We start from the raw sequence: 22,689 nt of genomic DNA, 5'->3' as shown, positions 1-22,689 counted from the left end.
GTAGCCCGACTGTCAGCTGCAGGGTTATTTTTACTGGATATAGTTCTGCATGTCGATGGCCACTGTCATATAACTTACTAATGAAATCATGGCTGATTCCACAGGATTCACTGGCCCACTAGACGCTTACATAGACCCTTCTCAAGCAGAACTGAAAGAATACAGTGAAACGGTCACAAGGCTAGGAAATGTAAGAATTTCCTGCCAGCATTCTGCCAGGCCCCAAAACGGACTACAGAGAGCTGGGGCAGCCCTCCTTGGTGGCTGTGGACATCACCCCCGAATTTAACAGTGGCTTACCTGGTTCAGCTGCTCTCTGTCCCTCAGGATGAAGCACGGGCACCTTTCCAACTCCACGGTGGGAATTCCCAAGGATTCATCCACAGTGTTTTCTTTCCCCTGAAGTTAGGCGTACCTCACAAAATGGCCACAGAGCTACCAAACAATGTTCCTTTAAGTCCCAACACCGTGGCTGAGGCAGAAGTATGAAGAAGTATTGCTTTTTGGTTCCTTCTGGCAACTTCTCAACTTTGCCAGAGGTTACAAGTGGAATACTGGGCTTCCATGCATTCTGTTCCCTCTCCAGTAACTACACAAACACACTTTAATATCAAAGAAGTTTAATACGCTGCAATAAAATAAGCGCCTAGAAAAAGCTCATGGAATAGATGTCAATGTTAGAGAAATCCCTCCCACACATCCTCTAGCTCCATACCCCATCCCTCAAAACCAAACAAGAAAATCTGAAACAACAAAGGAAATCCTTCCAAGCTTGGATTTCAGCGAGGGCCCCTTTACCAATAACAAGAACACAGTTTCCTACATGGCCTAATAGGAAAGTAAAACACAGAAGCACAAAAAGCCCACAGATTTCAATATTTAAAAGACTTGGTACATATTCAAAGTTAAAATAACTCCAACTTTTATAGCTATACATATTGTTTTAAAGCAACTTAATATATTTTTAAATTTCATATATACACTCTCAAAGGTTCTTCAGGTGAGGTATGTAAACATTGTCTAATGAAAATTTTTCAATGTTTCAAACCAACAAATTCACAGCATACATTGAATTTTCATCCATTAAAGACACAGTATTTTCCTACACTCACTAACATAATGGAAATCCAGGCCCAAGAGATACACGCCGATCATCCAGATTACCATTTGCAGAATTTCTCAATTCACTGCTTTTGGAAAGACCACCTTCACACAGGTTAGGAGCGCACACTTGATACTGGGAAGGGGCTAGGCCCTCCGGAGACTCTCTCCTTGGGCATCTGGATCACTGGCTAAGACTCACAAGACAGCAAAAAGGAGCACATCTTAACAACTACAAGATTGACCTCGGCAATGACAACACTGGGAGGAACCAGAAAGACCTTAAAGGAACGGTAGAGATTCATCTTAGAGCTCCCTGGATCCACAGCCGGATCAGCAGCCCCTGCCCTAATCTCATTCTGAAGGGTCGTGGCCTAAAAAGAATAAAAATCCCACACGGCACCTGAGCTTCAGTTAAATTGCATGGGCCTCCTATGCCCCCTTGGCCCCTGAAAGGCATTAACTCTAGCCTAAAGTAGGACCCTGGGCTGTGCTTTTCATACAGGTTGGGGTTGAATTTCTTAGTATCATAATGCATATGGGAAAATAATGCCATGAGTTCACAAAGACGACCAATGCCTGCACACAGGCACAGGCCAGTGACCTTGGAGGAGCTCAATTTTGAAAACTACTTGTTCCCTGAGGGTAAACAGCAGGCTTCTACTGAGATTAAGTGAGGCTAATAAGGGGATTATTTATTACAAGGTAATAACACTTGGGGAGCCTCAGGCCAGAGTTCTATTTTACTCCCACATTAATCTACGATGCCCCTCCCCGCCCTCCCACCACCACAAGTAGTCACCTCCCCAATGACACAATATAGTCAGTCTCTTTCCTCTTGCTTGCTTTCAGGCTCAGCAATGGAAAGTTTATTTCCTAACGCACCCACTTCAATCTAAAAAAACACTAGTGAAAAATTCCAAACACCATCATAAATACAAAAGAGAAGACATATTCCAAAGCCTAAAAAACTACCTTATTCTATTCATGGTTATTTGGGTGTGGGGTATTTTTCATAAAGTTTAGGACGGTCACAGGAGAGGCTGCTAGAAAGCTGCTTAGAAAGCTGTGGAACTGGACACGCTGGGAGCCGTGGAAGAGGGACTGCCTGCCTCGCTCGGATCTAAAGGGTTGCACCGCAGACGTTTCAAACCCAGGCACAGAGGAGGATCACAGGAAACGGGCTTAGCTTTCAAAGGCAGGGTGGATAGACTCAAAGGGCTTTTAGCTGGCAATTTATGTTTATAGCCAAATGAGCTTTGCCTCAACTAGATTCTGGAAGCCCTACAAATTCATGGAAAAAGGATCATTTTTCAATCTCCATGCCCAATTTTTGATGTGTCTGGTGCTGGCAGATTTCTCATCCATTGCTAGAGTTGTATGACATGAGGAAGCGTGCAGACAAACAGAAGCAAAAATTCAAGTACAGCCACCTCTCCGGCAAAGGCAAGAGGTCTTAGCAAGAGCTGTTCTACCCCCACCCTACCCTCTGAGACAAGGGCCAACGCAGAGCCCGGAACAAATGCTATTTCCTAGGATCTTATTGCTTATGCGCAGCACATCAGAAAGAACACCTGGAAATCTGCTCTGCAGATCTGGGAACTGACCAGTTTATCATACATACGTGTATATATATATATATATATATAATATATAACATAACCAGATGAGAAGAGGGGGCAGTTAAAGCTTGGACTGATGTAGCATTACAGATCAAATGCCCCCAAACAGCTCTCAACCTGCTGGTTTCTGTTCTTTCTCCATGTGTGAACTGTGTTATGAAAGTAAGTCCACTGCTCAAAATATATCCTTCTACAATACTACAATGCAGATCAACACCACTCAGAACATGAATCTGTATACAGCACACATAATAAATATTTTTAAAAAACTATTTACAACATTACTTCTTGTGAACATTAGATGAGAGCAAAATCTATTTCCTCCTGCAAAGGTTAAAAAAGTGTTGACTGTCTAGTTCAGTGCTAAATTCCCTGGCACCTAGTTACCCATTCACATTTCATCTTAAAATCAGATTTGCTTACAAATAGTATCTTAGAAAAAAACATTCTCCAGCATTACTGTTCAAGTGTCCTCCTCATTTGTTAGAAAAGACAAAGGGAGGCCATAAGAAAATATGCAAATTATGGTTCAATTGGAGGACAAAACCCCCTGTGTGTCCAGGCCCAAGCGCTCTGTGGTCCTGGAGCCACAGTTCTCAGTCCAGCCAGCTGGGTGGAACGAGAATCCTGACTCAGACAGAGGTGCCCAGGAATGGGGCACAGGGAAGAGGAACATGATCATAAAGCCATCAGTTCCATTACATCTAGGGGTGCTCTGAATCGCAGACCAAGACTCCTGAGAAGTAAAGCTGCACACATCTTGAGAACAGAAGGTCTCATTCTGTAACCATGGGTTACAGGTGGGACTGGCCCACATCTGCACAGATGCTTGCTGAGATAGGGCAAAGGGGGAGGGGGGAGGAAGAGGAAGTGGAGGAGAAGGAGGAGGAGGAGGAGGAGGCGGAGGAGCTGAGGTGCTCTTGAGTACTGTCAAGGTGCAGAAGGAAACACGCTTATCTCCCATGGTTAATGAGTGTGAATAGGTGTGTGTCTTTCACAAACATGAGAAAGAGTACAATATACTTAATGCTTTCTTTAGGCAACCAGTGGTTTCTCCATATCCCACAGGTATGGGTTTGGATTTCCTTGGGGTTACAACTAAGGCTCATTTCACTGCACAGGCGGTCGGACAGTCGGAAGGTATCAACTGTGTATGGAACACGTGGGCTGCTTGAGGCAAGCCCTGATGTGATGCCTGGCACGGCCATACCAGTGGTGGGAGACCCACTTTGCTCTGGGACGGGATGACACTGGGGGGAAGCACTCAGGTTCCCAGTCCACATTGTATATGCCCAAACAGAGTGAGTGAGGGTTTCAACGCCGCACCTCTGCCTTCACTACGTTGTCTGAGGGTTCAGTGAATGAGCATGGCAATTGGGGAAGATGGGTGGCTAGAAAGAACACTTTTTTGGAAAGCCCTTTTGACAGTTCATTTTTTGTTGTTAAAATAAATACTTTCTATAGAAGCATTTGAACAGGAAAATATCACTATTTACACAGTGAAATAAATTCCACAGTGGTGTGAATAACTATGTATTATATAACATATTTGAGACCACAGTCAATAACACAGTCTCCTAGAACACTGGTGAAACTAATACCCTTAAGCTACAGTGGCTCTAAAACGAATCCCCATCTGTGGTATAAATATACAAAATTATGCAGATCTTGTTTGTAGAGCATCTTTCCCACAAACTACCTCCCAAATACTACAGCTTCAGCTGCAAGACAGCACGAGGTGCAGATTACAGAAAACAAGTGGGCTGAAAAAGTTGATAAACTGAAGAGCATCTGGACCCAACGGCTAAGTTCTAGAAGGAAAATAAAAGTGTTACAGAGAAAGAGGCTTCTAGTATGACACACCTGTGGTCAGTGACATGCTCGGGAGATGAGAGACCGTCCCCGAGAAGACACCTCCGGGAAGGGGGCTGGGTGGCCTGAGCAGAAGAGGGAAGAGGCGAGGCATCCAGGATGGTTCGTCCAAACGAGATGAGCCAGGTCAGAGAGCTCCGAACCTCTTCGGTCTGCAGCTGCTGGTGTGCCAACAAGGTGCCATCAACACGCTGGTGTTTTTAAGAGAGCTGGGAATGGCTAGGCTGGATTCGAGGTTCAAACAGGCACAGGCCAGCCAGTTATATTCACAAGCAGTGACCAAAGCTGGGGGAGTGAGCTTGCAAATATGCTGTACACAAAAAAGAAAAAGAGGGCTCTAGGGGGTAAAAGGAGCCTGCCTGTGCTGGCCAGGAGAGGCACTATCTCGGCTTTAGGTACATTACTAAATCTGTTTGCCATAGAGGAAGACTTAAGAGACTGTACTTCTGGTTTTAACTACTTATCCTAATAGGTAAGGTCATGATTCAACAAATATTCCATCAACGAAGGGGGATATTTTCTTTTTCTTTACTGCACAAGCATTACTCAGAAATAACATGCAACAACAGCTGTGTCCCGAGATGGAACTGGCAAGACACCCTCAAATCTAAAAGGACAGAAATGGTGCAAGGCTGGATTACAGGAAAGATGTTTGTGCCTAACTGTCTGCATAACTGACCTTGAATGACATACTACAAGGGTCAGTAAACCTTTTCTGTAAATAGCCAGGTGGTGGATATTTTATATTTTAGGCTGTGTCAGCTACATATGGTCTCTGTTACTCTGGTTTCTCTTTAGATTGCATAAATCTTTCACCTGTTACTTCTTTTTTTATTAAATATAATCCTTTTTTTTAAAAAAAAAACAGGTAGGGCGCCTGGGTGGCTCAGTTGGTTGAGTGACTGCCTTCAGCTCAGGTCATGATCCTGGAGTCCCGGGATCGAGTCCCACATCAGGCTCCCTGCTCAGCAGGGAGTCTGCTTCTCCCTCTGACCCTCCCCCCTCTCATGTGCTCTCTCTCTCATTCTGTCTCTCAAATAAATAAATAAAATCTTAAAACAAACAAACAAACAAAAAATACCAGGTAAAATGCATTCCTCCAACCTCTGGCATATTATGTTTTTAAAAAAACCTGTTTTTCGCTGCTGCTATTGCTGTCTTATGGGCCATCTGTACTTTTACGTACCTTGCCTACTGCTGAGCACCTTGTGTGACGTGGCCTGGCCTCAGGCAGGGGAGAAAGCCTCTGTGCATCACTGTACTTGCTAGGCGGACCCAGCTACACAACTGCCCCTCTGAACACCGAAGCTAAGAATATCTCCTGAGCACCGAGCGTACACCACCGGCGCTCTGGGAAAGGGAAGGACAGACAGACAGGAGGTAATGGAAGGAACTGACCAGCGCCGGCTCAGTTCCAAGAGCAAAAGCATGAGCAAGCATACCCTCTGCAGAAGCGCCCCAGGTGGTCCTCTGGGTCCCCCCAGCACAACATGGCAAAGCCCTAAGTCGGAAGCAGCATCAGAGAGCTCTGGGTTTCTGCCTGAGTATGACTTAATATCTTTAAAGGAAAGAGGTCAGACCTTCAAGTCTTCCAACCCACCCACTGTAGAACAAGCAGCTTGTTCTGACATTTCAAGGGATGAACTTTACTGAAGGTTGCCTCAAAAGGCTTTTCACAATTCTGCTTATTTTAAATACAATAATCTTTTTATTTTCATTTTTTTTCCCTGAAAAAGGATTTGGGAGGGAAGAATGCTTACTGCTGGGATGTGAGGACTGCCTTGCCAATGTGAGATACATAGACATGACTTCATACTTGTAGGAAAAATTTGCAGTATTTCAGTGGACATCAAGCCGTAAGACGACAAAAATTAATAGCTGAGAAGTCAAAATAATAATTATCTGTTTCAAAATAATTGAAACAATCACTGTTCTGGGGCCACTGACAGAAATTTTTTCACTGACACGATATTCAACTTCATTTGTAGAACAGTACAGAAGCTTATTCTTGAGTTGTGCGGGAGAGGGAGGACCAACAGCTTGGAGGTTGACTGGATTTGATCAAAAGATACAATCTACAACTTCTCCGTTACACTCAGGTTCTAATATGCTCCAATTTTCTGTTCTTTTCTAAAAGCATGGTCAAAGCAAGCCCCTATTTTTTATTTGTTGGCTTGCCTTTAATAAAGTTATTTTGAAAGGAGAGTACGTGACTGAAAAAATATCAATACTGATACATTTTTATTTTCCTAGAAGCTGGCCAAAAACATTACATAATAAATACTTTGGGTTAGTGACTGGACTTTGTTTTTCTTCTGTGAAAAGGCTTTTTCTGTATCTAAACATGTGGCTCAGAAAACTGAACCTCCAACTGAAGTATTCTCAACTAATTTTGAAAACAAAAACCAACCTTGGCTTGCCTCAGTAACACACAAGATGTGAAGCCAGAGTCAGGTCTGAGATAAGGACAGAGGGAAATGAGAGGCCAGGGCTGCACTGAGAACTCTGAAGCCCTCCTTGCCTGTGGGGCCTGACCCTAGAGACTACCAGTGGCCTCACTGTGGCCAGTGACAGGCGGCTTGAAGAAGGAAGGTGTGAGGCTACGGTATACGGTAGCTCAAGGGTCAGGAGGCCGGGTTCAGTGTTCGCTAACAACATGTCATGTCTTTTCTGTAGCAAGGAGACACAAAGAAATGTAAAAGGAAGAACAAAACTGAGGGAAGGGGAGGAGGAAAAAAAAGAAAAGAAAAGAGGACAGAGAGGGGGGCAGGCAAAAGAAAGGAGAAGATAAATCAGGCAAGATTTGTTCCTGAAAAAGGATGATTTTCTTAAACAAGGAGGGTCAGCACACTTTTTCTGAAAGGTCCAGACAGTAAATCTTTCCGGCTTTGCAGGCCACATAGTCTCTGTTGTAGATACTCCACTCTGCTGGAAAGTAGCCATGGAAAGTATGTAAACAAACGGGCATGGCTATGTTCTAGTAAACTTCTATTTACAAAAGAGCGACCAGCCCATATTCTGCAGACCCTTGAGAGAGCATCTAAAAAAGATAGCTCGCGTGGGCTGACAGGAAACCCAACAGGAACGGGGGTGGCTCCTGGGCCCAGCACCTCGGGAAACTCCAATATGGTCCCAGGCGCGGTAACAAGCCACCAGACTCGCTGATGGTGACATCTGCATTGTGTCGCATGCTGTCCTTTCCTCCTTAGCTCTTAGGTCCTTCAATCAGCAAGACGCCTCCCAGAGAGGAAAGTGACGACTGGAGCCCTCACTACAGAATCCACCACAAGGCAGGAAAGAGACCGAACTTCAGTTCAAAGCAACTGTCTTGAAGTGATGTGTTTCACTGATGTCCTATCTGAACAGTGAGAAATGCACAGAGGAGCCCATCAGGAGCACCGCGTCTGTGAAGGGACTGCGACCTGCACCTCTCCTGTCCATACCACTGCAAGAGCGAAACCCACAGCCCAAGATTATTGTTTTTAGATAAGGCTTGTGTAGAAATCTTTACTGAAATACAGATGCAACAGAATTGGCCTACCTACGGGACCCAAGGGACTAGCAACTGCAGATTAACAGACACTAGTGACATTCCTGTGCAGGACGCCTTACGAGCAGAAGAAAGGTGCACTGCCTCCCTGCTGTGCTGCAGATTGCCAGGGGTCTGAGGGGCTGCTGTGGGTGAGGCTCTGGGCCCTGACTAGGGAGGGTCTCCATGCTGTCCTCCCAAACCCAGGGAGCCTTAGGGGCTAGGAAGTGAGACTAGAAGACGGGTCTCCCGAAGAGGGCCCAGCTCTGGGGAGCTAAGGTAGAGCTTCAGTGACTGCTCCCCAGGGCCCCTGCAGCTCTCCCAGAAGCTCAGAGGTAATACCAGAATTCTCTGGTCAGCAACTTCATCTCCGTTGCTGGGACAGTCACTGTGCTGAGTAGGCCCAGGAGCAGAATTCTTCTGTGATTTGGAATCTGGAATGTGGGATCCACTGCCTTTGCATCTGGTGGCCAGCCATACTGTGAAGACGGCTATAAAAACGAGGTCTTTGCAAGACAGGGAAAACAAGGGGAAACTTGAGTCAGTTGCAGGTCTGGCTTGGAGGTGTCTAGGAGACAGTTCTGCCAGCATCGGCTGTAAGTGTAAAAGGGCGTTCCAGAGCCAGCCCTCAAGTTCATTTTTTTTCCTTTCTTCTATTAGCAAAATTAACTGAATCAGCAAAAATGAGATTCAACAAATATAAAAATACTTCTAAACTTTTAAGTGTTCTAATTATGTAGAATCCCAGTCTATTTAAGTGTTGTTACTACTATAAAACATAAGTTGATTTTAAAGATGATCCACAGCAGTGTATTAAAAAAAAATGCATACACATACCTTTTCTCAAACGCTGCCTAAAATGGGAGAAAAGGCTATTATCTTGAAGTAAGCTTTTTAAAATGAAAAGAACTTAGAAAAGTAATGGAATGAGTTAATAAGCCTGGAACTGGAAGGGCTGCACCCGCTCACTGCCTCGCACCTCCCCCTAACCTAATCCAAGCACCACTGCAAGGTAGTCTGCATGCAGCTAAGGGGGGGCACCTGCAACATATACACCAGAGTCCGCACATGTGACCTCGGCAACCCTCAGCTGTTTAAGTCACCACAAAAACAGTATCCAGTGACGACTATGTGAAAATATTTTTTAAAAACTTTAAAACCACTTTTCAAAGATTAACCGAACCTACTGAAAACATACTAATGCTTCTGTGCAACTTAATGCTGAGAAAGGGCTGTCCAACATACACACTCAGCAGTTTCATTAATATAGGTAGCTCTTGAATGGCCAAAGTCGAAGATATTAAAATGAAAAAAAGAGACTCATGGGATAGAGGAGACATAGGGGGGGAAAGTCAAGGCTTCATTGAAGATAGTCTATGAAATTCAATACAATTCCCAATTTCCCATGAATCAAACATTTCTCTCCAGTCCTATCCAGTCAGCAGAAGTTCTCACTATATACAGCAAATCTTTAACAGAATGGGCAGAAGGCCTGTTTTATCATGATCTGACCGAACTGTGCATGAAGAAAGTCCATCTGGGTTTACCTAATAGATCTGAGCAATCTAAATGGAGTTTTTGCAGCAGATAAGCCTGCTTCTGTGACGGAGCACAGTAGAGAGGCTGGCTGAAGCTCTAACGGCCAAGCCTTTTCTGTAGAGTGGCCCAGGGGAGATGCTGAGTACACACTGTGTCATAATGGAGCAATGTCACAGGCACCAAGGTAAAACCAGGGCAACCACCTCGGGCGTCACTCGGGAAAGGCAAACAACGTTGGTTACAAACACTGCAGCTCTCACTTTTGAGCCAAGGAATGGAGCCTGACGTGACAGCGGCAGAAGTGATACTACAGGCGTTAACTACCAGGATGGTGCCGACCACTCAGAATGCGAACACCCACGCTACACGCACCTCCCCACTGGCACATGCCAACTGAACACCAGCTCCAGATGGGAGGACGGGTGTGGGCCCGCTATGAGACGCCGGAGCTGCCGCCTCCCACTGCAAGGTCGCTCTGCCCTTTACATAACTCTGTGCTGTTTAGACCTTTCTGAGTCTGGTGCCAAACTGGCTTTGCGGATACTCCTAGAGACCCTGGGCCACGTTTAAACCATCTGGCCCGTGCTAATTACCCAGCTCATGAACACCTTAGCAAACTGTATGGGGAAGAAAGAATTTTACCGTGGAACTGCGGCTGGGAGACATCTGTGGCTAATAACCACAGGCAGATGCACCCAAATGCACATGCACACACAAACTCTGAAACTTTTCTAGTACTGAAAATAACAACTTGGCTTTCTTTGAATATGGAAGTATTCAGGGTAAGAAAGAGTATTACAATAGTCACTCTCATCCCAATTGTCAAGTTATAGTTACAAGATGGAAAAAAAAAATCCTACATTTTTCCCCTCAAAGTCAGGTGAAAACCTTGTTAGAGTGCTAGCAAGCTTGCAAGGCCAAAAATGAAAAGGATGGTAAGAATCAGTAATGCAAATCACCTGGGGGGTGTAAATAAATTTTAGAGGTCATAACTCAATATTAACACCTTATGACACATCTTTTGTCCCATGGGCACATAATTTAGAATACATTTTTTAAATGACAGAAGGCCAAAAGTGAGAGGAGTGACCAATAATGAATATGATTTTTTAAAAAGGGGTAACAGAAATATTCATCTTTCATAATAATTATAAATTCCCTCTGCAATCTCCACATACCATAAAAATGATTTGGTTTAGCTTTCGAATATCATTTAAACAAACAAGACAGAGAGGGAAGTTCACTGCTCAGGTTTGCAAAGAGGAGCATCTGTTCAGGTACGGACACTGCAGGATGGCTGCTGAAAAGCTACTTTTATGTGCATGATGGTGGTCTTCTCGGCTACAGTACAAGTGCTTGTGCATCAAGTATAAAATACAAGCCTTTAATCACATAGATCAGCTTTTTAGCTTTTGTAAATTTAAAAACAAAAAGGATAAATAAGGCACTGTACTTTTAAAAACTAAAACTGCTTGGTTCCAAGTTTAAAACCCAAGGAACAACCAGAATATAATATATAACTTCCCTTACTCAGCCTCAGAGAAAGACTGCAAGTTCCCTTCTCCATCTGAGATGCATTTTCTGACATCTTCAATGGTGGTGTTCTCCGTTAACTGCAGATCTGAAAGGCTGGCTGAGCTTATAAAAGCAGACTTAGTTAATGCAAAGTGAAGGGTTACTTTCTGTAGGACAGTTTAGCTTGTGGCTGCCAGCCTTCCGATCACTTCGCATCCAGCCGTCTCCGTTTGCCGTGACAAGAGTCCAGCTTTGCCTTCAGCTTTCGCTTTCTCTGGGCCGCACTGCTCTCTGGGGTTTTCGTCAAGGGACTGGCCCGAGTCTTTCCACTGCTCTGCTTCCTGTTGGTGGCTTTTTGTGGTCTTGAAGAGGATTCACCTGCCCCCTTTTGCTTTGCAGGTTTCATCCCTATCTCCGGGGCAGAGGGCTGTGTGGGTCTTTTGTTTGTATTTTCTTTTTCCCTCCTGGACGGAGGGCAGCTTTTCCCAGGAGACTTCTTAGCGGTCTTCAGCTTATTCTCTTTCAAGGATGTCTTTTTGGGCAGCTGGCTGATTCGGTCCCTCACAGCTGGCTTCTTGGCCGCAGGGGTTCTGGTGGATCCATCGGCATGCTTGTCTTTGCTGGCTTTCACCACAGGGGACCTTCCTGTGTCCTTCCTGTCCTGAGCGCCGCCGCTTTCTGTCCTCTTGCGTTTATTCTGCACTTCTGCTTTCGGCAAGATTTCAGACATTTGCTTCCCTTTCCTTCCCTTCATTCCGTCAGTACTCTTGGGCTTAATAGGAAACCCATCTGCATCCACTTGCAGGGCAAGCTTGGGGGACATCAGCGGGTTGATGCATACACTCTTACAACTCTGTTTACTTTCCACAGCCTGCCCAAACGGGCTTTCCATTTTCTCATTCTTGATCAAACATTGCTGGGCTCTGAGCTTTCCTCGAATATTGGAATATTTTCTAAGGATCCGGGTACTGGCTGGGGTAGGTGAGTTAGTGGGAGGATGGCTATTTCGACCTTCTTTAACTTCCTCTACGCTGTCTTCAGAATTGGGGCTGAGGCTGATATCACTGCCATCCTCTGGCTCCACCTGGTCAGGATTCTCTCGAAATTTGGCCCAGAGCTTCTGTGTTTTCCAATTGTTCCTAGCAGGAGTAGCTCCAGGAAATTTCTTCAAGTGTTTTTTCAAGCGTTCAGCCTGTAGTGAACTGGGGTACAGGCTGGAAGGAGAGTACTTCTGAAGAGGATGCTTGACAGGGGGAATGTCTCCCGGAAGACGAGTATTGAGCTTCTTCACAATCACCAGAGACCGGGTTTCAGTTGTCTCTAAGAACCATTTGCAAACATTAGATAATTTAAAGTTTGTCATAAACAGCATCTGAACAGGAGAAAACTTTTGAACCTCCAATGAACCCCTACATTTCCGTGACCTTTTCTTGCTTTTCCAAATCTCCTTCAGTTTATCTGACTTGTTCCTTGATCTTGGTGTTGGCTGGGCTTCTTTCTCCAGCTGGATCCAGCCTTTCTGAACTCTCATGTACTGTGCATTGAAGTTGGCAATAAGCTCTTGGTTCTCCTCCTCCGCACACCATTCCACAAACTTTGGCTGGTCATCTACCACCGTGTCCACATCATCCTCGTCTACACGATCTCCACTCTCCGAAGCTTCATTTTCCTTTGGCATTGGGTTTCCTTGAGCTACTTCCTTTTCTGAAGTCATTTTTGCAGTATCTGAGGAGTCCAGAGAATGAGCGTGTCTTAGGTTGTAGGTTGAAGAGGTCAGTCTTGTAAGCCTTGGTACCCATTTTGGGGGCCCAGCGGCATCACCACTTCCACTACTTGACAACCCAAGTGCACTGGACGGCACGTCACTATCGTCATCTTTACGCTGGGCGTTTGCAGTGCTGACCTCATTCGCAACTGCCTCTGGATCTTGTGCAGGAACTGGGTCTGGCTTCTCTTTTGATTGTTCTGGGAAAGTACAAGGAATACTTTCTGAGGGGTCATGAGCATTTTTCTCTCCTAACTTAGACTGAACATAGATTTCCAGTCTCTCTCCAGGCAGGGGCTGGCCAACTGTGGTTATGGGATCACTGCTGGGGAAAATATCTCCTTCTTCCCCCTTGACTTCTTTCGCCAGCATGTTTTTATAAGTCTGCCTGGTGATGATCCCACCTCCTTTGCCCTCCTGCTCAGCGTCTTTCTCAGAGGGATTTTCATCGACACCTGAGTTTTCAGGGTCCTCCAGACCTTTTGTATGGAAACCGTCAGCCAGAAGGCCCTCTGATGCTGTCTCGCCAGAGTACCCTTCTTTTTTAGAACGTTTCATACCAGGATTTTTAGAAATCTTGATCTCAGGACAAGCAGAGGAAGAATCTGAACTTTGACTTCTTAGGCACCTATCGGCAGAGGAGGGATCTGAAAGCTGACTCCTCAGGCACCTGTCAGAGGCCTCAGGGAGTTTTTTACCTTTTTTCTTCTTGTCCATATTCTCTTCAGGGGAGTCAATGTTTTGATCACACATATCTTTTTCTGAAGACTGTTTTACATCACTGCCCTGTCCCTCTGATTTTCCTGTACCACCTGCTGCCTCACTGTCCTCAATTTTGCTGGGGTTTTCATTAGTAAAAGTGCTGCTTTCCTTCAAGAGTGGGTCAGTATCTAGCTCCTGCGTGTCTTCAGTCTCGGCCTTGGTACTGATGCTTTGGCTGTCTTCAGCTTTTCCCAGGCTCAGGGGAGGCTCCAAGCCCACTGGGGGACTCTGACTTTCTGAGCACAGAGGACCTTCCTCTCTACTGACTCTTTCAGGAGAAGAATGAGGCCTAGAAACAACATCTTCACTGCCTCCCTCAGAAATGCTCTCAGTAGAGGAAATCAGGTGACAGTCTTGGGTGACAGTCCCCTCCTTGATATCCAGCAGTTCGACTGGTTGTTGGTCTCGTTCAGGGGAAGCCATCCCACTTGCTGTGGGAGTTGAGACCATGGAGCTGCCTTCTGGCATGTCCTCTTCGGGAAGGTGAGCAGGGAGACGCGACACCAGGCTGGAGGCTGTTGTTTCCTCTGACCTAGGAGAGCTGCTTGGATTTGGTTTATTTGTTGTGGGGCAAACCTCAGGCTCTTGAGATTCCTTTTCAGAGGAAGCTTCTCTTTCTCCTTCCTTGAGGGGGGTTATTTCTTTACTAGGTTCCTCATGGTCGTCCCCTCTGGGATGCTGCATATCCACTGCAGGTCCAGGGGCTGAATGTGGAAGGGTCTGCCTGGGAGTGACCGCTCCCTCTGGTTCCACTGGTGAACAGCTCGCCTTTTCTTGGGGGTGCAAATTTCTGGCCAGTGTGCGAACAGTTGGCAGCTCACAACAATCACCATTGAAGAAGTATCCTCGAGTACTCTTCCTGGCTGTTTTTCGAGAAGATAATATTGATCTCTGATTCTCCAAGTGGCATTCTGTTATTGGCTGACTGATATAAACGACATCACACTGGTTATCGTAATCGTTTATCCTCAACCCTGATGCCCTTTTACTTTTCCGAGCTGTCTTAATGGAGGCTGATATCATCTTGGTTCGCGAATGTCCATTGGATGCTTTGTGTACGGCTGGCATGGGGCTAGGGGCTAACCAACCATCTTTGGAATGATCAAACTGACCCTTATCACTGGGATGTAAATGATAACTCACCTTATTTCTTCCTAGTGAATGAAGATGGTTCTCTTGCTTTGGCCTTGAATCTTGTTCACTGGACTCTAACTCTTGGCGTAAAGGTGTTTTTGAGCTACACAGTAAAGCATTCTCTTTGTCAGCAGTTCTAGGTGAATTCCCAGTAAACCCTGAGTCCCAAGCCTCTTCTGATAAAGCTTTGAATGAATTTCTTTGAGAAACAATACAGGTGTTGCTCTCCTCACTATTCTCAGCTGCCACTTTCACTGCAATCAGACTTTCTACTAAAGCTGAGCCCTGCATATGGTCTTTCCCCTCCTCACACATTTTCACATCTGTGTCTTGCTCCGGTCCAGTGGTTTGCCCCTCCAAGCTCTTAGCGATGTGGTGGAAGCTTAATGAGGAAGAATTCAGTGTGGTGAGGTATCCCAGACTGCAACTATCCGTTGAACTACCAGAATTAGGTTTAGTGGTTGGAAGTTCAGAGGAATCTTTCTGGGTAATAGTCAAGGCATTCTCTCTTCCATCTACAGAGTTTGTCTCAGGAGGAGGCTCCTTCAGGGCCTGTTCTGTCAAGTGTGGAGGGCTGTGTGAGCCTGATGAGTCTACAAACAAATCTACAGAAGTAGGAGACATCATATTGAGACATGCAGCATCCTTTTCCTTATGTCTGGTGCCTAGCTGGGCACAGCCAGCATTGCAAGTGGATGCATCCATTGCTCCAGAATCAGGTCGCAGGTCCTCAGTGCCCGGCTGGGATTCAGTGTACAGATCGTTCAGGACACGGATGAACTGCTTCTGATGATGAGTGCACAGTTTGACCATAAACTTCTCCAGTGGGGACTTCGACTGATTGTTAGAATCTACTGCTATAGCCTCTGTTGAATTCTCACTAGACAGACAAAGAGAAAGGAGAAATTAGTATGGTCATTTTCCAAGGAACATTTTTACATTATGAAATTCACCAGATGTTACTCATGCTGTAAAGAGAATGAACAGACACTGTAAAACTGCTTCTAAGTGCCCTGTATAAATTTGATTTAATAAATAAGGAGTATATACCTGATTAAAATATAAGACCAGCCCTGAAATATTCTCAAATTTTAGTAACACCCTTCATACTTTTTAAGTGATCAATTCACAATAATTTTTATCTTATAGAGAAGAAATATCACTGAAAATAATTTTTCAGAAAATAAAATTTTGGCCACATTATTAACTCCAGTCAATCAACATACACTTTCATTTTAGGCCTGGGTATTCCTATTAGTAAACAGTCATTGATTTATAAGTCCACAACACTGACAAAAATTCAGACACACTACATTACAAATTTTGGACTTAGAGAAATTACAGTTTTAACATGGTTTCTCAGCATGACTAATTGGCTGGACTTACAATTCTGCAAACAGTAATGCAGGAATTCTTCTGCCCCTTTCCTGGGGCAATGAGAAATGGAGATTGGTAATTTCACATTTCAGACACAACGACAGATGGAGTTACAAGCAACTACTGATTCCTAGACCTAAGCAAGGAAACAGGAAATCCTGCAGTAAACTGCAAGGTTCTGTCACTGCAAGGAGGCAGCAGGATGTCTTCTCAGTCAAGCCCCACCTGCTACATTCTCCTAGACCTTCAACAAGCATTTTACAGTACTTCACAAGAAGTCATTCTACATCAGACAACCACTTCCATAAGTTATCCAGGACAACTCTGAAGTTTAACCTGGACAGTGGGAGGTGGCAGGCAAGGATGATACTAGATTCAAGACAAGCTAAAAGCAATTCCTGCACAGACAGCCGAGTGTTTTCAAGAGCTGCTCTGTGTTTCTGGATGTCTGGGTTTTACTAAGCCCAAGCAGTTGGAGAGCTCCATTTTTTTTTTTTTTTTTATTCATTTGTGAGAGAGTGCGAGCGAGCCCAAGTGGGGGGAAGGGCAGAGGGAGAGGGAGAAGCAGGTTCCCTGCTGAGCAGGGAGCTTGACCCAGGGTTCCATCCCAGGACCCTGAGATCATGACCTGAGCTGAAGGCAGACGCTTAACCGACTGAGCCACCCAGGCACCCCATCCAATTTTCTGGAGTTTTATACAACCTCTCAATTTCTCTCTCTCTGGACTGTAATTCCTCAGGAGACTATTATCTGACTATGAAACTGTCAGGGCACTCAGAGCAGCTTAATAAACATGTGTTGAACAGATGTTATTTGATAGTATCTTCCAGCTAATTTGTCTTTTCTTCAATCTCTGACTTTATCTCCTAGTCATGAGGTGCCTTTCCAGGAAGGCTTACCTTAGACAGCCTACACTGGCCTCCTGCCTTCCTCACTCGCCTTGTCGTTATGTCTATCAGGTGGTACCAACAGCGTAACATGTGTAACAGGATACAGTACTGTGAGATGGTAGTGAGTATTCTGCCACTTACTAGTTGTGTAACCTTGGCCAGAACACTTAACCATTTTCGGTCTTAACAGAGCATGTGCCCCTCTTCCACTTAGGATTAGTGCAAAGGAAAATCTACAAACTTATCAGTTACCATTACTGTCAGCCAATCACATTAAACACACTTCAATAAAGAATAATTCAGAGATGTACACTAATGCTTTCTTACAACCTAAAGTGAATTTTCCACATAAAGTTTATACTTCAAGTACCAAACATTTAAAAATTTTAAAGTATTTTTGATGGAAGTCTTTTAAAAATTATATCCTCCTCTGAACACAATTTATTCTTCCTAATGACTCAGGGTTGTTACCATGTTCACTATTATTAAAGTTTAGCTGAGTTTAGCGGTTATTTATGTTTTTGAGAGAGAGCAAGAGCGCGCACATGCAAGTGGGTGGGGAGGGGGCAGAGGGAGAGAGAGAGAATCTTTAGCAGGCTCCAAGCCCAGTGTGGAGCCCGATGGAGGGCTTGATCTCATGACCCTCAGATCATGACCTGAGCTGAAATCAAAAGTCAGATGCTTAACCTACTGAGCCACCCAGGCATGCCATAGCTGTTAGTTTTATTATACTGAACTAAAATATATTGATAGCTCTGGGGGCTATCCTATTAAGTAAATCTGACTGCCTTAATACAAAAAAGTCACGTTGGCAGTCTGTATGTTATTAAAATCTTTCTTCTTATTGGCTTCCAAATAGCAGCTGTGTTTAGGAGACTTACTTCAAGTGCTAGACTGGTACTTTAGGTAAAAATAAAGACTCTGAATGAAGGTTTCAGGAATAGTTTTATGAATAAAGTACATGGATTTTCTAACAACTCCAACTGCTCAATGGCCTTTATTTCTCAGTTTTTGGTTTTTGGATGTGTTCCTGAAGTTTCTGAAGAGAGGTGACTATAAGTAAGTGGGCTATCACTGCCTTTTCAATGCATCAAAAAAGTGCATTTTAGTAATACATGAAAAAGGTAAAATAGGCTGATCTAAGTTTATGAAAAAGATAAAGCATCTTACTGTAGGAAAAACTGGAGATAAATGGTTCTCTCCAACTCAAGAAGCACAATCATCACCAAAGTGTGAAAATCTTCTGGACACTGCTCCATGCCTATGGCTTTGCTCTGGAAAGCATGTTTTAGTATTTGGGGTTAACAATATGCTTACAGATTAATGAAATCAAGATATGTACCCAATAAGAGGACAGAGTGCTCTGAAAGAAACTGAGAAACCACTTTCTTCTAAAGTGATGCTCACACAGAATAAAAAACTGAGTAATAATTAATCCACAGGTGAGATCTAACCTCTTTTATCATTGTGAGACATCTGCTGCTATTCCATGTTTCAATAATTTAACAGTGCTTCAGTATTATAATTAGCCTCAACTAATGTAAGATTTTCCAAAGGGCCATGAAACCATCCCTGAAGCAATGGTTGTGGCAATATGGCTTAGTTAGTCCTGAAAGACAGAACAGACAACTACAGGTAGGTATGAATCTGTTTCACAGCACTACAGAAAGGGGATGTGGGGTCTTCACAACAAAGGCATATATATTGCAGAAATATCAGTACCCATTGAACGCTAACCTGGAACAGCAGTATAGCATTTATGAAAAACAGCATCAGAGGGGGAGTCCCGGAGATGAAAAGATTAAAACTGCAAACGGCAACCTTGATTAAAAGAAAGAGACATCAGGGTGCCTGGGTGGCACAGTCGTTAAGCGTCTGCCTTCGGCTCAGGTCATGATCCCGGGTTCCTGGGATCGAGCCCCGCATCGGGCTCCCTGCTCGATGGGAAGCCTGCTTCTCCCTCCCCCACTCCCCCTGCTTGTGTTCCCTCTCTCGCTGTCTCTTTCTCTGTCAGATAAATAAAATCTTTCAAAAATAAATAAAAGAGAGACATCAACAAAGGGTCATTTGTATGTGTGCTTTCCTCGCAAAAAGGATCAGGGAGAATGTACTGGTGAACCACAGCTCATCAGAGCAAGAAGTAGGGAGCTCTTTATCAGTTATATCCTGGGCCACCTCAAAACTATCCCCACCTGGAATGACTGCATCTTTTTCTGAAATCCTAAGCCATAGTGGTTTGTAAAATACATTGGCAATCATAAGGAATCATGTATATTTATCCTATACATCTTATTATCTTGTCTCTTTTACTGACTTGTCTTTGTCTTAGCTTTCCAAGCAAATGTAAGCTACTTGAGCTACTTGAGATGTAAGCAACAACGTAGGGATCACATTTCATGCTCTTCTGTTTTTTTCTTAGCAAAAAAGAGGGGGAGAGTAAAAGAGCATCAAGAATGCTTCCTGGGTTTTCTTCCTGGGCAGCTTCATTTGCTGAGATAGGAACACAGGGAATGAAGCTGGGGGCTGGTGATTGTTGCAGTAGATATGTGTCTGATGAGTTCCTTTCTGTACACATTGAGTTGAGGTGTTTTTAAGATTCTGAATCTGAGATGTTTGGAAAGCAACTGGACTGATAGCTTCACTTGGATCTGAGAACCTACACATTAATACTAACCTTTGTCCAAGTGTCATTAAATGGCCCTGTTATAATAGCTAACTTTATAACTATAGCAATAAAATCACTTTTGATTGTGCTCTAACTTACCAAGCTTCCTACCTTGTTTTTCTCTAGAAATTTTCTCAATAAGATTTTAGGCTTAGACAAATTTTAATTTCACATGATTTGAATATTTAATTTTTAAAATTAACCTCAACTTCCTGAAATTTATTACAATTCTTCATATTTTTTTTAAATGGGTGCAGTTTTTAAAAACTGGCTAGTTTTTGCCTGAGTTTTAAACAGCTAGTCTTTACCTTTGCTTCCAGCTATTCCATTTTTTCCTATAGTTTTAGGCCTTTGAGAGAGCCTAAATATGCATTTGCCCTGATTTAGAATACTCTCAGGCACTAAGGTAAAAAAGAGAGGGGCGAGCTTCTGTCCTGCAGCCCATTCATTCAACTCGACTGAAGGGAAAGCACTATGTTATAGTTCAGCGACTACAGTTTGGTATGATGGTATGTCCCTCACACCTGACTATGTAAGATCTTTACAAGAACAATAATTCATCACAGATTTCAAAATCACTTGTTTGATTTCATGTTCTTTCTGATCAACAACAGGAGTCTGTAATAGTTAAGTAAATTATTTATCAATCAGAAATACTTCACCTCCACTAAAGAGCTGTAAGGTCCCAGGGACTGGTAAATGGGAGATAGGGCTGTAGAAGAAGAGGGAAACTTGACTTCCAACTCCCTGGATGAGTTCTGAGTGTCTCTCCTTGGAGAGAAATAGCTTGCATGACCTTGACCACTCTGTCTTTCTATCCCCAGCTCAATGCCTAATTCTTAGGGGTGTGGTCAAAGGGAGAGATAATATTCATAACAACTTTGAAAGGCACAGTTTAAGAGTGATGTGTTGTTTCACAACCCTATCTGTAATGATTTACTCAATGATGTTTTTCCAGATCAGAGGTTAGACACAGTTGAACTCGCCTACTTTGTCAATACTGCAATACTTAAATCCCCAAAGAAAAGCATTCCTGTGGTTAATGTAAATGGTGGATCGTCAATGCGTATGTTATCTTAGAGTAAAAGAATAAAACGAGGGGCGCCGGGGTGGCTCAGTCAGTTAAGCATCTGCCTTCAGCTCAGGTATGATCCCAAGGTCCTGCTTCTCTCTCTCCCTCTGCAGCTCTTCCTGTTGGTATACTCTCTGTCAAATATATAAATAAAAATAAAATAAAGATTTTTAAAAAAAGAATAAAACGAGAAGAGAGATGGCAGAGAGCTGAAAGGACAATTTTTAGAGTAGAATCTGGATTCAGGTAGTCTCTCCAATATCTGCTAACTACCAACAAAACTCTTGATGGCAAATCCAACATCAGTGATGATCAAAATACAAAAGAGCAATAAAGACACTGCATGATGTTTGTATGGGAGCTGATCTTAGTAGCAGAAGAAGGTAGTCCTGGGAAAACAGAAGGGGAGAGAAAGCTAGAGACAACACTTGACAGAGTAGACCAAATAGTTAAGAAATGTACTTTAATTTGCCTTGATTCTTCTACTTAAATATAAGAAAACATAAAAATGCATCATTAGTTCCACTCAAGGCAAGAAGAGCTGTATTTTTTGCTAGACAATAATCTGAAATTATGTTCCCTAATTCTTTATTTTCTGGTCCTTTGAACATAGAAAATGTGTTCCAAGGGCCTGGATAGGTCTGCTGACAAGTCCTTGCTCTGCACTGGGAAATGCATCTACCCTTGGCTATTTCACATCTGTGAGTCACCCATACTTGGATATAGGAATATTCCAAGTGCTATGACAACATTTACTGTGTGTATGTGTGTGTGGAGTGGAGGAGAAGGTGGGCAGCATGCGGTATGGAGATTTTCCAAAAGCCATATATATAGTTTAGTTGAACATCTAAACTACTGAACGACCAAGTTTTCTTTCCACAGAACTGACTAGGAGAAACCTTTATATAAAAGGGTACAGTAGACAAGGGGGACAAAGAAATGTGAGAAATAAGATCACAGAACAGAAAGTGACCCCTTAAAATCAGGCAGTTTAATACCTGACTTCCAGGTGGCTGAAATCCAAACTTTGTGAAATAGAATTTAGATGGATTTAGATAGAAAAAGCACTTCTCAAAATTGGGGTTAAGGAGAATGATCACTCCCCCTGAGATGAAAAACATGGAGGAGGGGTGTGTGTGTGTTTATTTTCAAACCCTGGGTGACTGCTGATGGCATAACAGCATCTTGTTCAGGTGTGAAGTGGAAAAATAGAGAAGAACTACTGATCTAAAACAAGACCTGCAATCCCTTTGTAATAGCTTTCTAAGTTTACTGTGTTCCTAGCCAAGTTTACTAGAAGCAGGGCAGAACAAAGATTCCAAAAACTATGAATAATTTTAACTGGGGGAAAGGAAAAGTGCTTCAGGGAGTGTTTACTGAGCATGAAGCCATAGTTCACTAGCTTTTCGGTATCTTGGGGCTTAATATCTCTGATAAAAGATTCAGAGTAGATCTAAATATGATAGAAGCCTTTTAAACCTTGTATCTCCTATTTCTTTTCAATTTAACCAAATTGTCAAATTTCTTAAATTATAATAAAATATAATTATCAAGGAAATTCTTATTTAACATATTTTCACTCTATAGGCAAATGCACCCTGGAAGCCAAAATATAATCAAAAGGTTACTTGGTGAACAGAAGTCAGAGCAAGGGGTCATTAAGCACCACAGTCCAATGCCTTTGTCTCCTTTCTAGGAAAGTAATGAGTTCACAGACGCTTCTGCCAAACTATTTACATCTGATGAAGTTTTTTTTCCCTATCAGATGGATTTTTATTTCTATGATCTCAGATAAGACTATGCATGTAAGACCAAATACATTACATCTGGGTGTTAATTTAAACAA

The 22,689-nt window shown here is 43.4% G+C and overlaps 1 protein-coding gene across 9 annotated transcripts in view; it reads right to left on the bottom strand.

The window, feature by feature from the left end:
- Nucleotides 1-603: 603 nt before the first annotated feature.
- The window catches only part of LCOR (ligand dependent nuclear receptor corepressor), a 147,089-nt gene continuing 125,003 nt past the window's right edge, over nt 604-22,689 (bottom strand). For 8 of the 9 annotated variants that reach the window (XM_064595094.1, XM_064595097.1, XM_064595095.1 and 5 more), the window contains one exon: nt 604-15,719. In XM_064595094.1, coding sequence (XP_064451164.1) covers nt 11,384-15,719 — 4,336 coding nt within the window. In that variant the 3' untranslated portion in view covers nt 604-11,383. Of the gene's footprint in view, nt 15,720-18,843; nt 18,876-22,689 lie in introns of those variants that run through there. The other variant, XM_045878532.3, reaches the window with a different exon arrangement.

This window comes from Mirounga angustirostris, unplaced genomic scaffold (assembly GCF_029215605.1).
Source record: "Mirounga angustirostris isolate CCGP_5_RB_7025 unplaced genomic scaffold, mMirAng1.0.hap1 SCAF_6, whole genome shotgun sequence".
NCBI classification, from domain to species: domain Eukaryota; kingdom Metazoa; phylum Chordata; class Mammalia; order Carnivora; family Phocidae; genus Mirounga; species Mirounga angustirostris.
Note: the sequence above shows the minus strand (reverse complement) of the source record. Positions and strands in the feature narration are given on the sequence as shown.